General features: G+C 45.3%; 1 protein-coding gene and 1 long non-coding RNA gene across 24 annotated transcripts in view; one reads left to right on the forward strand and one right to left on the reverse strand.

The window, feature by feature from the left end:
* The window catches only part of LOC118376684 (14-3-3 protein gamma-1-like), a 22,006-nt gene extending 11,973 nt beyond the window's left edge, over nt 1-10,033 (forward strand). Inside the window, exon 2 of the mRNA XM_035763429.2 lies at nt 6,246-10,033. Coding sequence (XP_035619322.1) covers nt 6,246-6,902 — 657 coding nt within the window. The 3' untranslated portion in view covers nt 6,903-10,033. The remainder of the gene's footprint in view (nt 1-6,245) is intronic.
* On the reverse strand, nt 9,910-11,400 carry LOC127933049 (uncharacterized). 23 transcript variants are annotated; one of them, XR_008147026.1, is made up of 7 exons: nt 11,258-11,400; nt 11,088-11,223; nt 10,850-11,019; nt 10,544-10,781; nt 10,170-10,373; nt 10,068-10,135; nt 9,910-10,033 (listed from the first exon to the last, which is right to left on the reverse strand). It is a non-coding gene; the product is annotated as an uncharacterized LOC127933049 (long non-coding RNA). The 23 variants fall into 23 exon arrangements; XR_008147031.1 differs by lacking the exon at nt 10,068-10,135 and having other exon boundaries at nt 11,088-11,155; nt 11,224-11,291; nt 11,326-11,371; XR_008147041.1 differs by lacking the exon at nt 10,068-10,135 and having other exon boundaries at nt 10,850-10,985; nt 11,020-11,155; nt 11,190-11,291; nt 11,326-11,371.
* Between the last annotated feature and the right edge of the window lie 640 nt (nt 11,401-12,040).

A 12,040-nucleotide genomic window follows, 5' to 3' on the forward strand; every position in this document is an offset into this window, starting at 1 on the left:
TATTTTTATTTATTTTTATTTCACCTTTATTTAACCAGGTAGGCTAGTTGAGAACAAGTTCTCATTTGCAACTGCGACCTGGCCAAGATAAAGCATAGCAGTGTGAACAGACAACACAGAGTTACACATGGAGTAAACAATTAACAAGTCAATAACACAGAAAAAATGGGCAGTCTATATACAATGTGTGCAAAAGGCATGAGGAGGTAGGCGAATAATACAATTTTGCAGATTAACACTGGAGTGATAAATGATCAGATGGCCATGTACAGGTAGAGATATTGGTGTGCAAAAGAGCAGAAAAGTAAATAAATAAAAACAGTATAAAAACAGTATGGGAATGAGGTAGGTGAAAAAGGGTGAGCTATTTACCTATAGACTATGTACAGCTGCAGCGATCGGTTAGCTGCTCGGATAGCTGATGTTTGGTTGGTGAGGGAGATAAAAGTCTCCAACTTCAGCGATTTTTGCAATTCGTTCCAGTCACAGGCAGCAGAGTACTGGAACGAAAGGCGGCCAAATGAGGTGTTGGCTTTAGGGATGATCAGTGAGATACACCTGCTGGAGCGCGTGCTGGATGGGTGTTGCCATCGTGACCAGTGAACTGAGATAAGGCGGGCTTACCTAGCATGGACTTGTAAATGACCTGGAGCCAGTGGGTCTGGCGACGAATATGTAGTGAGGGCCAGCCGACTAGAGCATACAAGTCGCAGTGGTGGGTGGTATAAGGTGCTTTAGTGACAAAACGGATGGCACTGTGATAGACTGCATCCAGTTTGCTGAGTAGAGTGTTGGAAGCCATTTTGTAGATGACATCGCCGAAGTCGAGGATCGGTAGGATAGTCAGTTTTACTAGGGTAAGCTTGGCAGCGTGAGTGAAGGAGGCTTTGTTGCGGAATAGAAAGCCGACTCTGGATTTGATTTTTGATTGGAGATGTTTGATGTGAGTCTGGAAGGAGAGTTTGCAGTCTAGCCAGACACCTAGGTACTTATAGATGTCCACATATTCAAGGTTGGAACCATCCAGGGTGGTGATGCTAGTCGGGCATGCGGGTGCAGGCAGCGATCGGTTGAAAAGCATGCATTTGGTTTTACTCGCGTTTAAGAGCAGTTGGAGGCCACGGAAGGAGTGCTGTATGGCATTGAAGCTCGTTTGAGGTTTGATAGCACAGTGTCCAATGACGGGCCGAAAGTATATAGAATGGTGTCGTCTGCGTAGAGGTGGATCAGGGAATCGCCCGCAGCAAGAGCAACATCATTGATATATACAGAGAAAAGAGTCGGCCCGAGAATTGAACCCTGTGGCACCCCCATAGAGACTGCCAGAGGACCGGACAGCATGCCCTCTGATTTGACACACTGAACTCTGTCTGCAAAGTAATTGGTGAACCAGGCAAGGCAGTCATCCGAAAAACCGAGGCTGTTGAGTCTGCCGATAAGAATTTGGTGATTGACAGAGTCGAAAGCCTTGGCGAGGTCGATGAAGACGGCTGCACAGTACTGTCTTTTATCGATGGCGGTTATGATATCATTTAGTACCTTGAGTGTGGCTGAGGTGCACCCGTGACCGGCTCGGAAACCAGATTGCACAGCGGAGAAGGTACGGTGGGATTCGAGATGGTCAGTGACCTGTTTGTTGACTTGGCTTTCGAAGACCTTAGATAGGCAGGGCAGGATGGATATAGGTCTATAGCAGTTTGGGTCCAGGGTGTCTCCTCCTTTGAAGAGGGGGATGACTGCGGCAGCTTTCCAATCCTTGGGGATCTCAGACGATATGAAAGAGAGGTTGAACAGGCTGGTAATAGGGGTTGCGACAATGGCGGCAGATAGTTTCAGAAATAGCGGGTCCAGATTGTCAAGCCCAGCTGATTTGTACGGGTCCAGGTTTTGCAGCTCTTTCAGAACATCTGCTATCTGGATTTGGGTAAAGGAGAACCTGGAGAGGCTTGGGTGAGGAACTACGGGGGGGGCGGAGCTGTTGGCCGAGGTTGGAGTAGCCAGGCGGAAGGCATGGCCAGCCGTTGAGAAGTGCTTATTGAAGTTTTCGATAATCATGGATTTATCGGTGGAGACCGTGTTTCCTAGCCTCAGTGCAGTGGGCAGCTGGGAGGAGGTGCTCTTGTTCTCCATGGACTTCACAGTGTCCCAGAACTTTTTGGAGTTGGAGCTACAGGATGCAAACTTTTGCCTGAAGAAGCTGGCCTTAGCTTTCCTGACTGACTGCGTGTATTGGTTCCTGACTTCCCTGAACAGTTGCATATCACGGGGCTATTCGATGCTATTGCAGTCCGCCACAGGATGTTTTTGTGCTGGTCGAGGGCAGTCAGGTCTGGAGTGAACCAAGGGCTGTATCTGTTCTTGGTTCTGCATTTTTTGAACGGAGCATGCTTATCCAAAATGGTGAGGAAGTTACTTTTAAAGAATGACCAGGCATCCTCAACTGACGGGATGAGGTCAATGTCCTTCCAGGATACACGGGCCAGGTCGATTAGAAAGGCCTGCTCACAGAAGTGTTTTAGGGAGCGTTTGACAGTGATGAGGGGTGGTCGTTTGACTGCGGCTCCGTGGCGGATACAGGCGATGAGGCAGTGATAACTGAGATCCTGGTTGAAGACAGCGGAGGTATATTTGGAGGGCCAGTTGGTCAGGATGACGTCTATGAGGGTGCCCTTGTTTACAGAGTTAGGGTTGTACCTGGTGGGTTCCTTGATGATTTGCGTGAGATTGAGGGCATCTAGCTTAGATTGTAGGACTGCCGGGGTGTTAAGCATATCCCAGTTTAGGTCACCTAACAGGACAAACTCTGAAGCTAGATGGGGGCGATCAATTCACAAATGGTGTCCAGGGCACAGCTGGGAGCTGACGGGGGTCGGTAGCAGGCGGCAACAGTGAGAGACTTGTTTCTGGAGAGAGTAATTTTCAAAATTAGTAGTTCAAACTGTTTGGGTATGGACCTGGAAAGTATGACATTACTTTGCAGGCTATCTCTGCAGTAGACTGCGACTCCGCCCCCTTTGGCAGTTCTATCTTGACGGAAGATGTTATAGTTGGGTATGGAAATCTCTGAATTTTTGGTGGCCTTCCTGAGCCAGGATTCAGACACGGCAAGGACATCAGGGTTAGCAGAGTGTGCTAAAGCAGTGAGTAAAACAAACTTAGGGAGGAGGCTTCTGATGTTGACATGCATAAAACCAAGACTTTTTCGATCACAGAAGTCAACAAATGAGGGTACCTGGGGACATGCAGGGCCTGGGTTTACCTCCACATCACCCGCGGAACAGAGAAGGAGTAGTATGAGGGTGCGGCTAAAGGCTATCAAAACTGGTCGCCTAGAGCGTTGGGGGCAGAGGATAAGAGGAGCAGGTTTCTGGGCATGGTAGAATATATTCAGGGCATAATGCGCAGACAGGGGTATGGTGGGGTGCGGGTACAGCGGAGGTAAGCCCAGGCACTGGGTGATGATGAGAGAGGTTGTATCTCTGGACATGCTGGTTGTAATGGGTGAGGTCACCGCATGTGTGGGGGGTGGGACAAAGGAGGTAACAGGGGTATGCAGAGTGGATCTAGGGGCTCCATTGTGAACTAAAACAATGATAACTAACCTGAACAACAGTATACAAGGCATATTGACATTTGGGAGAGACATACAGCGAGGCATACAGTAATCACAGGTGTAGAATTGGGAAAGCTAGCTAAAAACAGTAGGCGAGGCTAATCAGCTAGCACAACAAACAGCAGGTAAAATGGCGTTGACTAGGCAACTGGGTCGACAGATAAAACAAACAAGCAGAATGGAGTACCGTGATTAATGGACAGTCCAGCGTGCGTCAGCTATGTAGCCAAGAGATCAGTGTCCAGGGGGCAGCGGTGGATGGGCAGGGAAGCTGGCCTGGCGAGTGTTATCCAGGTTTAAAAAAAAAAAAAAAAAAAAAAAAAAAAAAAAACTAACAATGACTAAATAGCTTGTAGCTAGTTAGCTGGTTAGCGTCTGGAGGTTCTTGAGTGTGTCATAAAAATAAAATAAAATTAAAGGTGATAGCGATTCCGTATCACAGTGGGTGAGGCAGGTTTCCGGAAGGTATAAACAAAATAAAAATCAAAGAGAGATAGAAAGTAAATGGGTTCAGAGTGTTTAGAACGCAGTGAGCCAGATGGTTAGCAGGCCTGTGCTAACAAGCTAACAGTTCGTAGGCCCGGGCTAGACAAGCTAACCGTTAGCAGGCCGAATTAGCAAGCAGGGAGATAGCGAGGGCTAGAGAGCTAACCTTTGGGGGACGTCGCGATGGGGTGAGTCTGTTTATTCCTCTTCTTGCGGTGACATCGACAGACCGGTCGTGGGCCCGGGTAATTGTAGCCCAGGAGTATGCTAACGAAAAAAGCCTGTTGAAACCACCTCGGACGATTATGTCGGCGGACCAGTCGTGATGGATCGGCGGGGCTCCGTGTCGGCAGTAAAGGGTCCAGGCCAATTGGCAAAAGAGGTATTGTTGGGCCTCTTCAGCTAGTCGGGAGATGGGCTTAGCTCAAGGCTAACTGTAGCTTGTTTTATACCCTGACAGGTTAGTGTGCTTTTAGGTTTGGCTGGCAATATATACCCTGACAGGTTAGTGTGCTTTTAGGTTTGGCTGGCAATATATACCCTGACAGGTTAGTGTGCTTTTAGGTTTGGCTGGCAATATATACCCTGAAAGGTTAGTGTGCTTTTAGGTTTGGCTGGCAATATATACCCTGAAAGGTTAGTGTGCTTTTAGGTTTGGCTGGCAATATATACCCTGAAAGGTTAGTGTGTTTTTAGGTTTGGCTGGCAATATATACCCTGAAAGGTTAGTGTGCTTTTAGGTTTGGCTGGCAATATATACCCTGAAAGGTTAGTGTGCTTTTAGGTTTGGCTGGCAATATATACCCTGAAAGGTTAGTGTGCTTTTAGGTTTGGCTGGCAATATATACCCTGAAAGGTTAGTGTGCTTTTAGGTTTGGCTGGCAATATATACCCTGAAAGGTTAGTGTGCTTTTAGGTTTGGCTGTAAACTGTTATAATAAAACAGCAGGACTGTAGATGTGTTTTCACGGGATCCCTCAGGCAACAGGCCAAGAACACTGCAAAGCGCCTTATTAAAGCAAGCAACCGCTCAAGTGGGCTTAATTCTGTGCTTTTTTTTAAAAGGTCACCAAAATCTCTCTAATTTAGGAGGTTTAGATTATAACTCGTTTTTTTTTGTGTGTGTTTGTCTATGACAAACACATTCAGTAGGGCTACCACCAGACAAAGAGGGCTTGGTGTGAACAATAAAGCCACTACCAGGGCCCCCATGCTCTGACAGTGGAATTAAGGCCCTGGAGAGGAATGAAGGCCCTGAAACAGGGGTCTGTGTCCCAAATGGGACTCTAATCCCTATATAGTGCACTACTTTTGCCCAGAGCCCTATGGCTGCCATTTGGGACACACTCGAGTAGTAGGCTTTATATCCAGAGCAGAGGGGTTAAGTATGTAAAGATGGCTGTGATGCGTGCTACACTGCATGGTCTCCTCTCTGTGAGGGTATAAAGAAGTTAAACCCGGTAGTCAGACAGACACAGGCCTGTGCAAACAAAACAAGCTTTCAGAGCAGGAGAAAGCCAATGAGCAGCCAGGGACATGACGTCAGCTTACGACAGATAGGCGCGGGGTCCAGCCCCGGCCTGAAGCTGTTGGATGCCATGACAGTCAGTGATCACTGGTGTAGAAGATCATGGGAGTTAATCATCATGAATGACTAACTGTGCATTCCAATAGCCTCCTTAGTTTTCCTGGTTCAGTATAGAGTATGTTATCTTGATTTTCCTAGCTAACCTAGCTGCTGTGCAACTCAATATGTCTTTGTTTATCATGACGAGCTATGTAGGTTATATCAATATAAAACGTTGTTTCAGCCAGTAAGGGAACACATGGCGAAATGAACATATGACACGGACAAGTTTTCAAATCTGCCAATAGAAGTCATTTACAAGATAAAAATACTGTTCTAAGGCAAAATGTATATTACAAGATAAAAATACTGTTTTAAGGTAAACGGTATATTATAAATATAAAAATACTTGTTTTAATGTAAACTGAATATTGAAAATATGAAAATACTGTTTTAAGGTAAACTGAATATTGAAAATATGAAAATTCTGTTTTAAGGTAAATTGGATATTATATATATATGATAAAACTGCAACACCGAGCCATTCCTGTTCCTATTTTTCCCCTCTCTGTCTCCTAGGTGACAGAGTCGAACGAGGCCTTGTCCAACGAGGAGAGGAACCTGCTCTCTGTGGCCTATAAGAACGTGGTGGGGGCGCGGCGCTCGTCCTGGCGCGTCATCTCCAGCATCGAGCAGAAGACCTCGGCGGACGGCAACGAGAAGAAGATGGAGATGGTGCGCGCGTACCGCGAGAAGATCGAGAAGGAGCTGGAGACCGTGTGTCAGAACGTGCTCAACCTCCTGGACAACTTCCTGATCAAGAACTGCAACGACACACAGCACGAGAGCAAAGTGTTTTACCTGAAGATGAAAGGCGACTACTACCGCTACCTGGCCGAGGTGGCCACGGACGAGAAGAGGGTCGGCGTGGTGGAGTCCTCTGAGAAGTCCTACAGCGAGGCCCATGAGATCAGCAAGGAGCACATGCAGCCCACCCACCCCATACGCCTGGGTCTGGCCCTCAACTACTCCGTGTTTTACTACGAGATCCAGAATGCACCTGAGCAGGCCTGCCACCTGGCCAAGACCGCCTTCGATGACGCCATCGCTGAGCTAGACACCCTGAACGAGGACTCCTACAAAGACTCTACCCTCATTATGCAGCTGCTACGAGACAACTTGACACTGTGGACGAGCGACCAGCAAGACGACGAGGGTGGCGAGACCAATAACTAGAGAGTCCCTAAAGAGACCTCCGTGTCCTGTTTCAGCCAATACACACAACACGCCCACACGCTCACAAATGACAACAAACAAAAATGAAACAGTTCTTAGAAATGTTAAAATGTTGGCTGGTGGAACTTTGGTAGCCACTTTTGCTGATGATACAACAGCAGCTGCAGTTCTTTATTTTTCCCAATGAATATAAAAAGTGAAGAAACAATTTAATTAAAAAGAGGAGTAGGAGGGGAGATGAGTTTAGTTTCTAGTATAGTTTAAAAAATAATAGATAAACCCCTCCCTTCTTGATTGCCTCTGCAACTTGTCAAAACACCACTTGAGAATGATGAAGGTCTGTGGTCAGTGAGTCAGTCAGTGAGTCAGTCAGTGAGTCAGTGAGTCAGTGAGTCAGTCAGTCAGTCAGTCAGTCAGTCAGTGAGTCAGTGAGTCAGTGAGTAGAGTGTGGCTGTTGCGTTAGAGACGACACCCTCACGCTGGCATGGAGACCGGCATGTTATGTCGTTAGCTACATGAAGTGGAGCTGCTTATTTAACTTATGTGGTAAGGGAGGAGGAACATTCAAAATTGTAAGGGGAGATCGACGCTTGTGCAAAAATTAAATGAATATATAGAATATTTAAAAAAACAATTATAATAATTAATCACCTCGCAAAAAAAAATAAAGAGTTGCAAACAGTTTCCTGATAGGGTGAAAGAGCTATCGTATCTCTAGCCAGAAACCTCAGACTTACCAACATGGGAATCCAGAAGTCTGCCTCACACTGTAATGGTAATCGTTGAGCGAAGTCAGATATTCTTTGTGGTTATTGAACATAACCCAATGTTTTGTTCCCATGATCTCAGCAATTGGTTTGGACCCAGTCATCTAGAGTTCTTTAACGAAAGCAGGATGAAACAGACAGCCAGTACAGTCCTCTCATGCACTGATACGCTACACAGTCATCTAGACTAGAGTACTGTAATGCAAGCAGGAGGAAACAGACAGACAGTACAGTCCTCTCATGCACTGATACGCTACACAGTCATCTAGACTAGAGTACTGTAATGCAAGCAGGAGGAAACAGACCACCAGTACAGTCCTCTCATGCACTGATACGCTACACAGTCATCTAGACTAGAGTACTGTAATGCAAGCAGGAGGAAACAGACAGCCAGTACAGTCCTCTCATGCACTGATACGCTACACAGTCATCTAGACTAGAGTACTGTAACGAAAGCAGGAGGAAACAGGCAGACAGTACAGTCCTCTCATGCACTGATACGCTATACAGTCATCTAGACTAGAGTACTGTAATGCAAGCAGGAGGAAACAGACAGCCAGTACAGTCCTCTCATGCACTGATACGCTATACAGTCATCTAGACTAGAGTACTGTAATGCAAGCAGGAGGAAACAGACAGCCAGTACAGTCCTCTCATGCACTGATACGCTACACAGTCATCTAGACTAGAGTACTGTAATGCAAGCAGGAGGAAACAGACCACCAGTACAGTCCTCTCATGCACTGATACGCTACACAGTCATCTAGACTAGAGTACTGTAATGCAAGCAGGAGGAAACAGACAGACAGTACAGTCCTCTCATGCACTGATACGCTACACAGTCATCTAGACTAGAGTACTGTAATGCAAGCAGGAGGAAACAGACCACCAGTACAGTCCTCTCATGCACTGATACGCTACACAGTCATCTAGACTAGAGTACTGTAATGCAAGCAGGAGGAAACAGACAGACAGTACAGTCCTCTCATGCACTGATACGCTACACAGTCATCTAGACTAGAGTACTGTAATGCAAGCAGGAGGAAACAGACCACCAGTACAGTCCTCTCATGCACTGATACGCTACACAGTCATCTAGACTAGAGTACTGTAATGCAAGCAGGAGGAAACAGACAGCCAGTACAGTCCTCTCATGCACTGATACGCTACACAGTCATCTAGACTAGAGTACTGTAACGAAAGCAGGAGGAAACAGGCAGACAGTACAGTCCTCTCATGCACTGATACGCTATACAGTCATCTAGACTAGAGTACTGTAATGCAAGCAGGAGGAAACAGACAGCCAGTACAGTCCTCTCATGCACTGATACGCTATACAGTCATCTAGACTAGAGTACTGTAACGAAAGCAGGAGGAAACAGACAGCCAGTACAGTCCTCTCATGCACTGATACGCTACACAGTCATCTAGACTAGAGTACTGTAACGAAAGCAGGAGGAAACAGACAGCCAGTACAGTCCTCTCATGCACTGATACGCTATACAGTCATCCAGACTAGAGTACTGTAACGAAAGCAGGAGGAAGATCACAGACAGTACAGTCCTCTCATGCACTGATACGCTATACAGTCATCCAGACTAGAGTACTGTAATGCAAGCAGGAGGAAACAGACCACCAGTACAGTCCTCTCATGCACTGATACGCTACACAGTCATCTAGACTAGAGTACTGTAACGAAAGCAGGAGGAAACAGACAGCCAGTACAGTCCTCTCATGCACTGATACGCTATACAGTCATCCAGACTAGAGTACTGTAACGAAAGCAGGAGGAAACAGACAGTATAGTCCTCTCATGCACTGATACGCTATACAGTCATCTAGTCTAGAGTACTATAATGAAAGCAGGAGGAAACAGACAGCCAGTACAGCCAGTACAGACTTATTGTTACTCACCCCTTACCGAGGTTGTCAAGGGTGCCATATTATAAGAATATCAAAAATATGCTAATACAATGAAAATGAAAACACACCAAATTAAATGATTTTGTAGAGGGGATCATTTGATATCGTAAGGCAACAGAATTTTGCCCTAAATTAAGGTACATTTATGTTTACAATAATTACTTATTGTAGATCTCTGAAATGACACACAGTTGACTGGAACCAAGCGCTCCATGATACACCTTTCTTTTGGGCGCTGGCCAATATATAAAACAGTTGTTTTTCTTCTGTCTGTTAACCTTTTTAATTGTCAAGAAATACATTTGCCTATCATACTGTTCCCTGAGTGTAAAACGATACCTACTCATACTGTTCCCTGAGTGTAAAACGATACCTACTCATACTGTTCCCTGAGTGTAAAACGATACCTACTCATACTGTTCCCTGAGTGTAAAACGATACCTACTGATACTGTTCCCTGAGTGTAAAACGATACCTACTCATACTGTTCCCTGAGTGTAAAACGATACCTACTCATACTGTTCCCTGAGTGTAAAACGATACCTACCCATACTGTTCCCTGAGTGTAAAACGATACCTACTCATACTGTTCCCTGAGTGTAAAACGATACCTACTCATACTGTTCCCTGAGTGTAAAACGATACCTACTCATACTGTTCCCTGAGTGTAAAACGATACCTACTCATACTGTTCCCTGAGTGTAAAACGATACCTACTCATACTGTTCCCTGAGTGTAAAACGATACCTACTCATACTGTTCCCTGAGTGTAAAACGATACCTACTCATACTGTTCCCTGAGTGTAAAACGATACCTACTCATACTGTTCCCTGAGTGTAAAACGATACCTACTCATACTGTTCCCTGAGTGTAAAACGATACCTACTCATACTGTTCCCTGAGTGTAAAACGATAACTACTCATACTGTTCCCTGAGTGTAAAACGATACCTACTCATACTGTTCCCTGAGTGTAAAACGATACCTACTCATACTGTTCCCTGAGTGTAAAATGATAACTACTCATACTGTTCCCTGAGTGTAAAACGATACCTACTCATACTGTTCCCTGAGTGTAAAACGATACCTACTCATACTGTTCCCTGAGTGTAAAATGATAACTACTCATACTGTTCCCTGAGTGTAAAACGATACCTACTCATACTGTTCCCTGAGTGTAAAACGATACCTACTCATACTGTTCCCTGAGTGTAAAATGATAACTGCTCATACTGTTCCCTGAGTGTAAAATGATACCTACTCATACTGTTCCCTGAGTGTAAAACGATACCTACTCATACTGTTCCCTGAGTGTAAAACGATACCTACTCATACTGTTCCCTGAGTGTAAAACGATACCTACCCATACTGTTCCCTGAGTGTAAAACGATACCTACTCATACTGTTCCCTGAGTGTAAAACGATACCTACTCATACTGTTCCCTTAGTGTAAAACGATAACTGCTCATACTGTTCCCTGAGTGTAAAACGATACCTACTCATACTGTTCCCTGAGTGTAAAACGATACCTACCCATACTGTTCCCTGAGTGTAAAACGATACCTACTCATACTGTTCCCTGAGTGTAAAACGATACCTACTCATACTGTTCCCTGAGTGTAAAACGATACCTACCCATACTGTTCCCTGAGTGTAAAACGATACCTACTCATACTGTTCCCTGAGTGTAAAACGATACCTACCCATACTGTTCCCTGAGTGTAAAACGATACCTACTCATACTGTTCCCTGAGTGTAAAACGATAACTGCTCCAATAGTCTCCATATTATAATACTGTGCATGCTGGTGACGTATTTACCTACAGTAACCTGACTGCGTTACTATGAACTTATACTGTAGACGTGATGTAATTCATATGAACATGAAATGACTGGATTTCAATCTGATTTATTTTCTATTTATACTTTATATTGGATTGTTTGAACATTTATTATTAGTTTTTCTTTTCTCCATTTGCTGGAAGTACACTATACCAAAAACAGTGATTGTTAACATTAAATTGATCTGTAATGGACATTGCTATTGTGACATGCAATTATTTTATTTGGTTTCTACTAAATAATAGGGAGGGGGGCATGAGGGGTGGGGAGGCATGAGGGAAGGAGGGGGAGGCATGAGGGAAGGGAGGGGAGGGGGGAGGGGAGGCATGAGGGGAGGGAGGCATGAGGGGGGAGGGGGCATGAGGGGAGGGGAGGCATGAGGGAAGGAGAGGCATCAAATCAAATCAAATTTATTTATATAGCCCTTCGTACATCAGCTGATATCTCAAAGTGCTGTACAGAAACCCAGCCTAAAACCCCAAACAGAAAGCAATGCAGGTGTAGAAGCACGGTGGCTTGGAAAAACTCCCTAGAAAGGCCAAAACCTAGGAAGAAACCTAGAGAGGAACCAGGCTATGTGGGGTGGCCAGTCCTCTTCTGGCTGTG

Source organism: Oncorhynchus keta, chromosome 11 (genome assembly GCF_023373465.1).
Source record: "Oncorhynchus keta strain PuntledgeMale-10-30-2019 chromosome 11, Oket_V2, whole genome shotgun sequence".
NCBI lineage: Eukaryota > Metazoa > Chordata > Actinopteri > Salmoniformes > Salmonidae > Oncorhynchus > Oncorhynchus keta.